This window comes from Heterodontus francisci, chromosome 18 (assembly GCF_036365525.1).
Source record: "Heterodontus francisci isolate sHetFra1 chromosome 18, sHetFra1.hap1, whole genome shotgun sequence".
Lineage (NCBI taxonomy): Eukaryota > Metazoa > Chordata > Chondrichthyes > Heterodontiformes > Heterodontidae > Heterodontus > Heterodontus francisci.
The window spans coordinates 78,230,437-78,245,651 of record NC_090388.1 but is presented as its reverse complement, the minus strand read 5'-3'; the positions used below and the strand labels follow the sequence as shown (position 1 = coordinate 78,245,651).

The window sequence follows — 15,215 nt, the reverse complement described above, 5'->3', positions numbered from 1 at the left end:
CTGAATAACACTTCAGTGAGAGAAGTTCAGGGAGAAGGTTGACTACTTGGAACTAGTGAGGGCACATTGTTGGTCTTTGCTGTGAAAGCATGATTATCTCCTTTAACTTCTCTTTGTCTGGCCCAGGAACACTCATCCACACACCAGCCATTACAATACCATCATGCAGCAGCCGGCCCTGCTGGCAAGTCATGTGACTCTGCCATCTGCCCAGCCGTTGAATATTGGCGTCGCTCACGTAATGAGACAGCAACCTACTTCAAGCTCCACCTCAAAGAAGAACAAGCAACAGCAGTCCTCCACCAGGTGTGTAGAATGCATCAGCTGAATTTTACAGTCATGCCTCTGTGAAAGCTGAGGAGGGGTCAAATGACTTCTGTTGGAATATAAGGGCACAAAATTGGGCTCGATAGCACTTGTTGTTTTGTTGCTACGATGCCGTTCGGGGACCAAAATGGCGTTCAATGTGCGCACGTGCACATCTGCCACAAATTGCGCCTGATGCCGTCTTGGTGAGGTTGTAGCATGTGCAAGCTAATATCTGTCAGAAGTATGCAAAGGAGGCAGATCATGATGTCAATCAGCATGTACTGCTGCTTTGATGGTAGTCATGCCATTTTGGAGATCAATGCTCCAGATGATGCCTTCTCTTAAACTTGAACAGCTGAACTCTTGTTAAGCAGCCGGAAGAAACCCCCTGACCATCTCCACCGGTGTTATTTAAAAGTATGATCAACTATTTACAGGTTAGTTGCTGGTTCATTTCTTCTGGTTGTTGCTATGATTCTACTAACATTTAGTGCTTTCCATAGTTCTTTCAGGTTGCAAAAGTCTACAGGGAGTGGTGTGGTAGGTGCTTAAGGACCATTTGCTGACTTCAGGGCTTCTGCACAAACCAGTTGCTCCCACACATGCTTGTAGTAGTAGACATTACCTTCAGAATAGAGCACGGCTGGGAGAATGAGCAGAGGCCATGCAGAGCAGGACAAGTTGCTAGAAGAGGGAGGAGGAGAGGAAGAAGGGCTTGCAGCAGGAGGCCATATCCACCCGGGGTGTTCAGGGAGGAATTCTTCTACCCGAACCTCAGCGAATAACAGTGTGTGAGACGTCTGCACTTCACTAAAGGAAGTCCTCACTGAAATCTGCCACCTGCTGCAGCCACAACTGCAACCTCACAGTAGGATGATAACCACATTCCAGGCTTCCTCATGTTGCAGGGTGCCGTTGACTGCACTCTCATTGCTTTGCAGGTGCTGCTAGTCAACCCTGCCTCATACCAACCAAAAGGGATTCCACTTCCTCAACAGCCAGCTGGTGTGAAGCCAAAGGCAGTGAATCATCGAGGTCAGATTCCAATATCCTGGCAGCAGTCATGATATTTCTGTGATATTCAGCTGCGCCATCTGCATTTGAACCACCACAGCAAACCAAAGGGTGGCTAATAGGCGGCAAGGGCTATCCGCTGTCAAAATGGCTGATGGCTCCATTGTGCAACTCATGCACATTTGCACAGCATGTATATAATGAGAGCTATGCAGCCACACGAAATGTGATAGAGCAGACCATCGATGTGCTGAAACAACACTTCCGCTGCCTGGACCACTATGGAGGATTCTTGCAGTACTTGGCGGTGCGGATGTCAAGATTCATGGTGGTCTGCTGCATGCTGAGCAACCTCACCATCATGAGGGGACAGTCCTTGCCACCAGTTATGTGGAAAGCAGCTGAGGAGAAGCAGGCAACCTAGACAGCCCCTTTCTGCCTGGGCTTTCTGTGCAGACCTAGTTCGAGTGCGATACCAGAAACTGCAAACATAATTCCCCATTCACCAACAGTCCCACACCTTTTCCCTCCCCACAGTCACTGACCATCATCGCATCCACTTGACCACAATGCAAAGATAAAAGCCAACATAAAATAAACATTTCAAACCAAATTTATAAATGAAATCATGCCTTGTGCATTCTCTTAGTGCCTGCCTTCTGTGTGCCTTTGTCTGCCCTACGCAGTACTACTCCACTGGCTGTAGCATGGCTGGTGGAGACTGAAGATGGCCTTGGAGGATGACCGAGCAACTCTGGAGCTTGAAGGCCCGGCTGCAGATAGCATGGGCAGTCTAAGCTGGCTGGCTGACGGACAACAGAAAGGGCACTTGGCGCAGAGGCGAGAGGACAAATGCTGTCAGCAAGTTCATGCTCCGTGAAGCCACTGCTGCTCAACAATCTTAGTAATCTGTTGGAGGACAGATTGCTGCAATGCTGCGACATTCTGCAAGTCCCTTTGAACACTATAATCCACAGCCATGATGGCAGGAGTCTGAGCTTGCGTGAGAGCAGGCTGAGCTTTCACAGCAGCACTCAGACATTGGGTGGCTGCTCCTTTTGCTGCAATGAAAGTTGCAACATCAGCCATCGGATGCTGCATCATGGTTAGGTCTACAAGTGTGTCAATGGAGTTGGCCACCACTTCCATACTGGAAAGGATGGGCTCCACGTTCTGCATAAAGCCCTGTGCCAAGTTGGTGCTGGACACCTCCATGCTCCTTAACATTGAACACAGGCTTTCTATCAGGCTTCCCAATGCACCAAGCATTTTGTTGTGCAAACCCATCAATATTCTTCATAGACTGCCTCATTGATGTACCCCTCTGAGTCCTCTGTAGAGGCACCTGTGTGAGACCTAACCCTCTGATGAGCTGGCAGCATATGCTGATCCTATCTCTAATCCATCCTCTAAGATACACAATATCAGTAGCTGAGCTGGTAGCTGTGAGTGTGAAATCAACTAACGGCACTGTGTCTTCATCGTCACTCTCTTCTTGGTGTTCCTTCACTGCCTGGCCTGGTTGCACCTGTTGAGTATCTGAAAGGAAAAAGGCAAAAGGGTAAGGTTGTGGTGAGGGGAGAAGGGAAAAGTAAGAGGTCTATGCTTACACCATCCACAGCTTGGAAATCAGAAGAGATTGTGGAATGAGGGGAAAGTGGGATGTGAGAAGGAGAATTAGGTCTGAGGATACCGTCATCTTCAATAGTTTCAGAACTAGCTGCTGGTAATGGCCTCAACAATGGCCATTCCAATAATGGCCAACCCCATCTACTCCAGTGGGTTAAGACATGTAGGTGCACCTGCCCCCCCCCCCCCCCACCCCTCTCCAGTTAGCTTGCTACTTCCGGTTGGGTGCCACTGACAGATTTTTGGTAGGTGATTGATGGTGGTGTGGTGATTTGAGCAGTGGCTGAGGCTAGTGGTGCAGTTGGTAGGATATGGCATTTGAAGATGCATTCACTGACTTTGACCACTCATGTAAGGTCATTGAATTTCTTGTGGCACTGCATCCAATACCTCAGGGCTTGACCCTTGGCATTGACCTCCATGGCTATCTAATTCAGTTGCCTTTTGACCATGTGTCTGGAGGGCCTCCAGTCTCCCTGTGGATGCTGGACATCTCCTTTCCACCTCCTCTACCAAAACCTCGAGTGCAGCAGTCAAACACCTTGAAGCACACTTTCTTTCATGTTATGCCATTCCTCACTCTTTCCCAGGCCAGATTCCCTCACGTCTCCCAGCACCCATTCCAGCCACAATGCACCTCCCCTTTAAGAGATGCAAGTTTAAGCAGTGCAGTCTACCTCTAAGTGGTGGTAGGAAATTATGATTTTGGCCCTCTGTTGATGAGTACAGTCAATGAACTGCGCAGTTAGCGCTGGCAGCATGCAGAAATTATTATAAGGAGCAGGCAGCAAGAAGTTGGCATGGTGCCTCCATTTCAATCAATGGGGGTGCAGGTTAATCGGGCATCACAAGGCCCGTGTCTCTTTTAACGAAGATAGGTCTTTTATTTATGTATCGTGCCTTGCATGACCTCAGGATATCCCAAAGTGCTTTACAGCCAACAAAGTACTTTTGAAGTGTAATTATTGTTGTAATGTAGTGAAAAGTGGCAGCCAATTTGCACAAAAGATAGCACCTCCCTTCAGGACTTGAGTATCAGCCTTCATTGTGTAGCCTTGTGCAGGAGTGGGGTATGAACTCACAACTTTCTGATTCAGGGGCATGAGTGATATTCTGACACTACACATTTTAATGTGTGGCAACCAGAACAAGTTCAATCTGCCCAGTGTATTGGGAACATAGCTTGATGAAAAAAGACCATGGTCTTATCTAATTCCCCTTCTACCATCCTGGTGGTCACTGGATATAATGATAATAGAATTGTTGACTAATCATAGCAATCAATCTCTATCAGTTATTCTACAACAGACCAGACATGACACAAGGAGGGCTTTGGGAACCATCGGTCCAAAGTTACCTGTTTCTCCCAAACCACTTACTACATCATGTCTCAATAAAGCTTCAACACAACCTTTGGAAATTTAAACACCACTGTCTGGAAAACACAGCAACTTGTAATTATATAGCACTGTTACGGTCAAGTGAGGAGGCGTCAAAGGGCTTCCCTCTTTTCTCTCTCCTTGTTTGACCACAAGAGGTTTAATTCTTTCTTAAAGTGGATGTACAGTAGGTGTTTGATTACTTACTTGCTATAATCATAACAAGAACCAATCGGACAGGTTTTCTTTAGTTAACAAGGAAAGAGGTTAACTTTATTGTACCTAAAATAAACTATTAAAATAATAAACAATGTGCCAACTTTCACTCACACACACATAGGAGGTTTACACACATAAAAACAGGTTACAAAGTAGATTGGTTGAGTTATAGTCCATAAAAAGGTATACAGTCTGTGGAGTTTGGTGATTCAACTGGGTGGTCCTGAAGCTTTTAGTTTGAAGAGGTAGATGACTGGTTCGGTGGGTCTCTTGGAGACAGCAATGCGGATGATTTCCTCCAATGGGGTTTCTGATTGTAGCCAAGGTATACAAAGGTGGTCAGTCAACAGGCAGGATTTGAAAGCTTTCAAACTGGAATGGAGAGAGAGGGACCCCCACTTAGGGTCTGCACATGTCAGAGTCCAGTTGCTTCTTCTCTGCTGCAGATAAAAAAAAGCTTAAAACCACAGATAGGGAGGTGCTTGTCACATGACAGTCACTCAGTGATTCAAAACATAGCAGTTCGCAGTATTTCTCTGCTTGCTGAAAGAACAGGTAGTTCCTTTAAACCTCCTGGGTCTTGGTTCTTGCTGAGAAATGCAGAAATGTCGTCTCTCTCCTCATTCCTTTGCAATGTAGGATACAGTGTTGCAAACTAGGTGATCATCTTAAGCTGCCAGCAAAGGCATCCTTTTATCTGGTCTTTTTAAATATCTTTCAAAAAATATAAATTCAGATTTCTAGTCAGTGGATTAAAGAAGATTATCATTCAACAAAGCACGTTGGTGTAATAGTGCCTTTAACATAGTAAAATGTCCCAAGGCACTTCACGGGAGCATGATAAAGCAAAATGTGACAGCGAGCCACACAAGAAGACATTGGGGCAGATGGCCAAAAGCTTAATCAAAGAGATAGGTTATAAGGAGGATCTTAAAGGAGGAAAGAGAAGTAGTGAGGCAGAGAGTTTAGAAAGGAAATTCCAGAGCTTTGGGCCTTGACAGCTGAAGGCACGGCCACCAATGGTGGAGCGATTAGAATTGGAGTGCACAGGAGGCCAGAATTAGAGGAGCCCAAATATTGTGGAGGGTTGTGGGGCTAAAGGAGATTACAGAGATAGGGAAGGGTGAGGACATGGAGGGATTTGACAACAAGGATGAACATTTTAAGATTGAAGTGTTGCTTAACCAGGAGCCAATGTGAGTCAGTGAGCACAGGGGTGATGGGTTAACAGGATTCCGTGCAAGTTAGGACATGGGCAGCAAAGTTTTGGATGACCTCAAGTTTAGGGAGGATAAAACCTGGGAGGTCAACCAGTTGCATTGGAATAGTAAAGTCTAGAGGTATCTAGAAGGATTAGAGGGGACATGAGGAAAAACTTTTTTACCCAGAGGGTGGTGGGTGTTCGGAATTCACTGCCCGGATCAGTAGTGGAGGCAGAAACCCTCAACTCAGTTAAAAGGTACCTGGACCTGCACCTGAAGTGCTGTAACCTACAAGGCTACAGACCAGGTCTGGAAGGTGGGATTGGATTGGGCAGCTAGTTTTTACAGTCGGCACACACAGATGGGCTGAATGGCCTCCTTCTGTGCCATAATTTTTCTATGGTTCTATGTATCAAAGAAATGAATGAGTGTTTCAGCAGCAGATGAACAGAAGCAGAATCAGGGGCAGAGTCAGGTGATGTTATGGAGGTGGAAATAGGCAGCCTTAGTGATGGTGTCATAGAGTCATAGAGAGATACAGCACTGAAACAGGCCCTTCGGCCCACCAAGTCTGTGCCGACCAACAACCACCCATTTTATACTAATCCTACATTAATCCCATATTCCCACCATTCTCCTACCACCTGCCTACACTAGGGGCAATTTATAATGGCCAATTTACCTATCAACCTGCAAGTCTTTGGCTGTGGGAGGAAACCGGAGCACCCAGCAGAAACCCATGCAGTCATATGACACCAAGATTGCGAATAGACTGGTTCCGCCTCAGATAGTTGCCAGGGAGAGCGATGGAGTCAGTGCCTAGGGAATGGAGTTTGTGGTGAGTCCAAAGACAATGGCTTCAGTCTTGCCAATATTTAGTTGGAGGACATTTCTGCTCATCCAGTACTGAATGTTGGACAAGCAGTCTGATAATTTAGAGACAGCAGAAGGCTCAAGAGAGGAGGTGGTGAGGCAGAGCTGGATGTCATCAGTGGTACATGTGGAAACTGACGCTATGTTTTCAGATGGTGTCACTGAGGTACATGCCCAACATTCGATTTTCTTTTCCACATGACAAGTCCACTGTCACTTCCAGGTTCCTTCTAAAATTTCCCTGTGCTAATTCATTGAATTCCTATGCCACCAGTTCTTTCTTGCAATATGTAATTCTTCACTCTTGCCATATTGAAGTTTAATGTGTAGTGAATGCAATGTTTAATCTGTAATGTTCACACACAGTGTCTATTAACAGTGTCTATTTCAGTATATATAGAGATAATCCTCTGATTTCTACCAGCTGGAAAACCAAGCTCTGAAAGAGCACATGTTAGAGGTAGGATTACCACATTTAAGTAACCCGACATAGATGGGGTGCTTGGATCTCCAGGTTCACAGAGTTAAAACTTTCATTGTTTAAGCCCTTGCTGTTGTGGGCTTTTTGATTGTCAGACTAACTGAATTCATGCCAAGTCTAAAAGTGTGTTCTTTAAATTCAGCAATCATTTCAACAAGATGTAACTGATTTTCATGTTTGAAGGATGGTGAGGGGTAGAAGAAAATAATATGAACCTACGGAGATAAAATTGCACAGACCAGAACACGCTGGTTCACTCTTCAGTCTGTGTTGAGTTGACTGAACTCAACAGTGGTATCTCTGAACTAAGGAGACAGAGGAAAATCTGCCACGGGTTCTGATACTGCTCATTTTCCAGTGACCCCTTCTCCTCTTGCTGGAAAGTCTATACCTGTGGTTATCAGGTCCAAGCTCAACTATGATGGCCCTCATTGTCGGATTTAGGCTCACACATGAAGAGTGGCCAATGGCTGAGATACTAGGAAGGAGCCAGCAGCTGTGGGACTGTGTGCCAACACGAGTCAGCGCCTTCAGGAGGAGAATGGGAATATTGGAAAAAAGAAGGGGAAATCAAATTAAACATAATTATAGAATTAAATAGATTTCAGAGCCTTAAATAAGAACTGTTTTGTTAAGCTTGATGCTATGAGTAATACGTAGGGATCTTGATTCTTTTTCTGTGCATGTATCTCAATGTTTCTGCTCTTTTCCCATAGGAATATTTCAACCTACGAGGTCTCCTCCTCCCGAATCTTTAATTCACACTCCCCACAGCGCTCGAAACGTGTAAAGGAGAACACCCCGCCGCGGTGTGCAGTGGTGCAGGACAGTCCAGCCTGCAGCACCTTAACGTGTGGCTGGGGAGAGGCCACCAGCACAACCCATGAGCACCAGAGGCAGACCATCGTCATTCCCGACACGCCTAGCCCGGCAGTCAGTGTCATCACCATCAGCAGCGACACAGACGAGGAGGAGGAACGCAAACGAGTCCCCAACAGGTGAAAAGACAGCAGGCACTGTTACGTAGAATTACTTTGAATTTCCAGCACAGAAACAAGATATTAGGTCCAACTGTCTATGCCTCCTCCAACCTTACATCATTTCACCCTATGAACATATCCTTTTATTCTTTTCTCCCTCGTGTACTTATCCAGCTTCCCTTTAAATGCATCTATGCTATCCACCTCAACATGTGATAGCGAGTTCCACATTCTAACCACTGTCTGGGTAGAGATGTTTCTCCCGAATTTTTCACTGGATGTATGCAAGTGAGGCTTGAGCTCAAGTAACATTGTCCATTGAAAGCCTCTGAATGGAGCTGGTGGTGGTGACCACATTTGGAAGTCAACCACAGCACTGAGCATGTCTAGAGCAGAGACTAAGGCTGAATTGTATTGATGTCCAATTACTGGCCACTTAAGGGCCTCTTCCTGCCTCCATAATTTTGAGGGAGGCGGAGGGGCCCGCCGCCGAAGGAGACACTGCCAGGTTAAAGCTGCCGGCCTCCTAGCGGGGTCACGGGATGCCTACTTTTTGGGCAATCCAGGGACCTCGGGGGGGGTGGGGAGGGTCCTGCCTGAAAGGCCTCGGCGGCCATGACCCTACTCACCTGTCCCGGGGTCTCCTTCTTCTTCGATGCTGCACGGCCTCCTGCAGTACAGGCAATGGCCACTGCCCCCCAGTGACACTCCCAGTGCTGCAGCTCTTGGAGGCAGGAACTTGTCCCTTAAAGGGACGGCGTCCTTGACGGCGGACAGTTAATTGCCTGCCCGTCATGGAATGGCTTCGGGAGTCTGACGGAGGACCAAGACAGGGTCTCCCCACAGCCTTCCAGCCTTCCTCCAGCCGGTCGCATTAATAAAATTCTACCTTGAGTTTTGAGCAACCTATTTCAGGAGCAGCAAGAGACAGCAAGGCAGAGAGACAGAGAGATTTCCCAAGAGAGCTGAGACTGTAGCATGTGCTTGCTCAGGGTATTACACTAATAGTCAAATTGGATAGACGTGGAGGAAGAGACATACTGAAGCTGGTAGAGTTGGAAGATCAGAGGATGTGTCCTGGGATGTAGGGTAGAAGAGAAAGGACTGGTGAAGATCCCTTAGTCAGGGCAATTGCTCACCAGAGATTCCACGGGGTCCCAGTGCATATTCCTGTTTTCACCGAGAAGCAGTAAATAACCACAGCATCACACCAATTCCTACAGATGAACAATAGCTAGGAAATAATGGTGCACAGAGCCCGTTAGTTCAAGCCGTCTGAAACGAAGAACTGGAGACCTCCGAGCTGGTCCTCAATGACATGACTGTAGTAACTTTGACCTTAAAGCAACTGATGATCAAACAATTTCTTCTCAATGGTCAGGCAATTGAGATGTTTAAGGAGATGAGCTGTGAAGTGTAGTCCCTTTGCACATATCATAGTCTGCCTGCTTTTGACACCCAAGAGCTGCAGCTTGGAGACCCCAATTGCGCACAGGGATACTGCCAGAGTTTAACCCAGTTTAAACCATGTCACTTACTCAGAAAGAAGGTTTATATCTGAGCATGCAGTGGCAAGTGAGAGAAGGGATAGCACATACTGGGATTGTGGAAGTGAAATTGGGTGAAAGTATTTGTTTTACTCATACAGGGGATGTGGGTGTCGCTGGCCAGGCCAGCATTTATTGCCCATCCCTAATTGCCCTTGAGAAGGTAGTGGTGAACTGCCTTCTTGAAGCGCTGCAGTCCATGTAGAGTAGGTACACTCACAGTGCTGTTAGGAAGGGAGTTCCAGGATCTTGACCCAGCGACAGTGAAGGAACGGCGATATAGTTCCAAGTCAGGATGGTGTGTGAATTGGAGGGGAACTTGCAGGTGGTGGTGTTCCCATGCATTTGATGCCGTTGTCCTTCTAGGTGATAGAGGTTGCAGGTTTGGAAGGTGCTGTCTAAGGAGCCTTGGTGCATTGCTGCAGTGCATCTTGTAGATGGTACACACTGCTGCCACTGTGCGTCGGTGGAGGGAGTGAATGTTTGCAGATGGGGTGCCAATCAAGTGGGCTGCTTTGTCCTGGATGGTGTCAAGCTTCTTGAGTGTTGTTGGAGCTGCACCCATCCAGGCAAGTGGAAAGTATTCCATCACACTGCTGACTTGTGTCTTGCAGATGGTGGACAGGCTTTGGGGACTCAGGAGGTGAGTTACTTGCCGCAGGATTCCTAGCCTCTGACCTGCTCTTGTAGCCACGGTATTTATATGACTACTCCAGTTCAGGTTCTGGTCAATGGTAACACCTAGGATGTTGATAGTGGGGATTCAGAGATCATAATGCCATTGAATGTCAAGGGGAGATGGTTAAGTTCTCTCTTGTTGGAGCTGGTCATTACCTGGCACTTGTGTGGCATGAATATTACTTGCCACTTATCAGTCCAAGCCTGGATATTGTCCAGGTCTTGCTGCATTTCTAGACGGACTACTTCAGTATCTGAGGAGTCGCGAATGGTGCTGAACATTGTGCAATCATCAGCGAACATCCCCACTTCTGACCTTATGATTGAAGGAAGATCATTGATGAAGCAGCTGAAGATGATTAGGCCTAGGACACTACCCTGAGGAATTCCTGCAGTGATGTCCCAGAGCTCAGATGTTTGACCCCCAACAACCACAACCATTTTCCTTTACACTAGGTATGACTCCAACCAGCGGAGAGTTTTCCCCCTGATTCCCATTGACTCCAGTTTTGCTAGGGTTGCTTTATGTCATACCCGGTCAAATGCTGCCTTGATGTCCAGAGCAGTCACTCACCTCACCTATTGAGTTCAGCACTTCTGTCCATGTTTGAACCAAGGCTGTAATGAGGTCAGGAGCTGAGTGGCCCTGGCGGAACCCAAACTGGTCGTCACTGAGCAGGTTATTGCTAAGCAAGTGCCGCTTGATAGCACTGTTGATGACACCTTCCATCACTTTACATGATTGAGAGTAGACTGATGGGGCGGTAATTGGCCGGTTTGGACTTGTCCTGCTTTTTGTGTACAGGACATACCTGTGCAATTTTCCACATTGCTGGGTAGATGCCAGTGTTGTAGCTGTACTGGAACAGCTTGGCTAGGGGCGCAGCAAGTTCTGGAGCACAGGTCTTCAGTACTATTGCTGGAATATTGTCAGGTCCCATAGGCTATGCAGTATCCAGTGCCTTCAGTTTTTTTTTTATTCATTCATGGGTTGTTTCTTGATATCACGCGGAGTGAATCAAATTGACTGAAGACTAGCTAGCATCTGTGATGCTGGGGACTTCAGGAGAAGGCCGAGATAAATCATCAACTCGGCTCTTCTGGCTGAAGATTGTTGCAAATGCTTCAGCCTTATCTTTTGCACTGATATGCTGGGCTCCCCCATCATTGATGATGGGGATATTTGTGGAGCCACCTCCTCCAGTTAGTTGTTTAATTGTCCACCACCATTCACGACTGGATGTGGCAGGACTGCAGAGCTTAAATCTGATCTGTTGGTAATGGGATCACTTAGCTCTGTCTATCGCATGCTGCTTACGCAATTTGGCACGCAGATAGTCCTGTGTTGTAGCTTCACCAGGTTGACACCACATTTTTAGGTATGCTGGTGCTGCTCCTGGCATGCCCTCCTGCACTCTTCATTGAACCAGGGTTGGTCCCCTGGCTTGATGGTAATGGTAGAGTGGGGGATGTGCCAGGCCATGAGATTACAGATTGTGTTTGAGTACAATTCTGCTGCTCCTGATGGCCCACAGCGCTTCATGGATGCCCAGTTTTGTATTGCTAGATCTGTTTGAAATCTATCCCATTTAGCACAGTGGTAGTGCCACAACATGATGGAGGGTATCCTCAATTTGAAGGCGGGTCTTCGTCTCCACAAGGACTGTGCGGTGGTCACTCCTATCAATACTGTCATGGACAGATGCATCTGCGGCAGGCAGATTGGTGAGGACAAGATCAAGTATAATTTTCCCTCTTGTTGATTCCCTCACCACCTACCGCTGACCCAGTCTAGCAGCTATGTCCTTTAGGACTCGGCCATCTCGGTTTGTAGTGGTGCTGCCGAGCCACTCTTTGTGATGGACATTGAAGTCCCCCACCCAGAGTACATTCTGCGCCCTTGCCACCCTCAGTGCTTACTCCCAGTGCTGTTCAACATGGAGGAGTACTGATTCATCAGCTGAGGGAGTGTGGTAGGTGGTAATCAGCAGGAGGTTTCCATGCCTGACTGTATACCATTGTGCCCCCACCTCTGCTGGGTCTGTCCTGCTGGTGGGACAGGACATACCTGGGGATGGTGATGTTGGTGACTGGGGCATTGTGAGGTATGATTCTATGAGTATGACTATGTCAGGTTGTTGCTTGACTAGTCTGTGGGACAGCTCTCCCAAAGTTGGCACAAGCCGCCAATGTTAATAAGGAGGACTTTGCAGGGTTGATAGGGCTGGGTTTGCTGTTGTCGTTTACGGTGACTATGTCGATGCCGGATGGTCTGTTCAGTTTCATTCCTTATTGACTTCGTAGTGGTTAGATACAACTGAGTGGCTTGCTAGGCCATTTCAGAGGACATGTAAGAGTCAACGACATTGCTGTGGGTTTGGAGTCACATGTAGGCCAGACCAGGTAAGAATGGCAGATTTCCTTCCCTGAAGGATATTAGTGAACCAGATGGGTTTTTACAACAATCGACAATGATTTCATGGCCATCATTAGACTAGCTCTTAATTCCAGATTTATTAATTAATTTATTTTCTGTTGTGGTGGGATTCAAACCCATGTCCCCAGAACAATACCCTGGGTCTCTGGGTTACTAGTCCTGTGACAATACCACTGCGCTATTGCCTCCCCAATTGGAATTTGAGTGCCCTCTTCCAAAATAAAACACAATAAATCACAGGCCCTTTAGACTTATTTCAGCTGTCAATCAACTACTGGGATCTACAGCATGGGATAGAATTACTAGGCACTTGAGGAAAAGTGAATTAGTTCTGACCAGTCAGCACAGATTGCTAAAATACAAGCTGTCCTTGGCCAACCTTATAGAATTCTTTGAAGAAACAACAGGGAGGATAGATAAAGGAAATGTAGTAGATGAGATCTATATGGAATTGCTGAAGTACCAACTTGGTGATCAGAATGTGCTGGGACATTCTATGAGAGCAGTGGCAAATGCAGTTTAATGAAGAAAAGTATGGTGCAAATGGACACATTATTGTTGCGTTTGTTACTGGACAAATAATCCAGAGAACATGAATGGCAGTTTGAGAATTTATATTCAGTTGTAAAAAAAAAGGTTGGAAATAAATGGCTGGAATCAGTAAATAAAAAAAAGTGACCATGAAGCTGTCAGATTTTCATAAAAAGCCAACTGTTACCCTAATAAGGGGAAGGAAACCTGCTATCCTTATGCAGCCTGGCCTGTATGGGATTCTAGTCTCACATCAATGTGGTTGACTCTTAACTGCTCTCTGAAGTGGCATAGCAAGCTTCTCAGTTCGGTCAAATAGGGATGGGCAATAAATTCCAGCCTTGCCGACGACACCTGCATACCAAGAATAAATAAATAAAACAAGCATTTGGGAAGTAGATTTTTAAGTGGAGCACATGGATCTTGGTGTGCAGATACAAATGTCATTGAAGGTGGCAATACAAGTAAATAGAGCCATTAAAAAAGCAAACACGATGTAGAGACAGAATAGTCAAGCAAAGGAGGCAATATTGAACTTGTATAAAACCTTAGTTAGGCTGTAAAGTGTTATGTAGAGTTTTGGTCATCCCATGATAAGAAAGATATAAAAGCAATGGAAAGGATGCATAATAGATTTCCTGGCGTACTCCCAGGGGTGAAGGATTACAGTTATGAAGAGAGTCTTGAGAAAGTAGGGCATTTTTCACTGGTGCCGACAATGCCAAGGAGTGACCTGACTGAGGTCTACATGATTGTAAAGTATTATGATAAAGTAAATAGTGAGCAATTGTTTCCACTGGCCAGTGAGGGAGGGAACAAGGAGGCCCATATTTATGTTAATCTCAAAAATTGAAGGGGAAACTTGGAAAATTTTCTCTTTACAAAGAGGGATTAGAATGCCGAATCTCTGCTACAAACTGTTATTAAAGCAGAGTCCTTTAATTCTTTTAAAAAGGAATGAGATAGTTGCTTGGAAAAGATGAATATTAAAGGATGTGGGCAGGGAGAGTGAGGTGGGGTGGGGGGATGGGGTGGAATTAAGCTAAGTAGCTTATGCGGAGAAAAACACCACTTCAGACTTGACAAGTGGAATGAGCTGAAATATTCTATGCATGCAGCTCGCACCACCTCATTCTGATGGCTTTCAGGGTTATCTGAAGCCAAGCAGGAAGAATGGCAGCCTCTCTCCAGGCCCCATCAATGAGTCCAGATGCTTGTTGATCATTAACCATGCCCCAGTACTGGGAATCTGCCTGTCTCAGGTATCAGGTTACCTCAAGTCTCTGCAGGGGATTGGCTAGGTTCCAGTCTGCCATTGCTATGCTTGTCATCTTGGAACCAACACAACCCCAAAGCCCTCCCACCCACTTCCCCTCACAAAGACCATAGTCACTAATTGGTCACTTCTTTTAACTACATGCTAAGCTTGGTTGATGCCATTGATCTTGATAACTGAATTTGAATTTGATCTGCGTTTTTGCAGTAATGAAGTTTCAGGGTCAAGGGTTACCTTCCATTCTTATACCTGCTTTTCTAGAGCATCCCAACCCACCTTAGGCCATATCCTGCAGAACAATATGTATAAGACAAACCATCAGGCAGATACTAGGTCCCCCAATACTTAAACACAAACCTTTTTGGGAAGTAGGAGTTGAGTCTCAGTTTCGGTAATGGATTTTATAGAATGGAAAATTTCATCATCCATGTTTTCAAGATGCTCCCTGCTCCCACTGGACAAATTAATTGATGGTATAACTCAGCCATACAGACCAAGAGATCTCCGTCCAAAGTCTATACTGAATTAACTGATCTCAGTCAGGGCAACAGTTGAGACTCTACAACTGGCCCAGTGTGCTGGATATGGGGAAATGACAGTCAGGATTCCCATTGCTACTGAAGCATGTGTGTGTGCAAGAAAGGATGTTGGGTGAGGATT

At 46.2% G+C, this 15,215-nt stretch overlaps 1 protein-coding gene across 1 annotated transcript in view; it reads left to right on the top strand.

Moving 5' to 3' along the window:
* Nucleotides 1-15,215, top strand: part of hipk2 (homeodomain interacting protein kinase 2) — a 270,628-nt gene that overhangs the window by 248,608 nt on the left and 6,805 nt on the right. Inside the window, 2 exon segments of the mRNA XM_068051058.1 lie at nucleotides 127-306; nucleotides 7,823-8,104. Coding sequence (XP_067907159.1) covers nucleotides 127-306; nucleotides 7,823-8,104 — 462 coding nt within the window.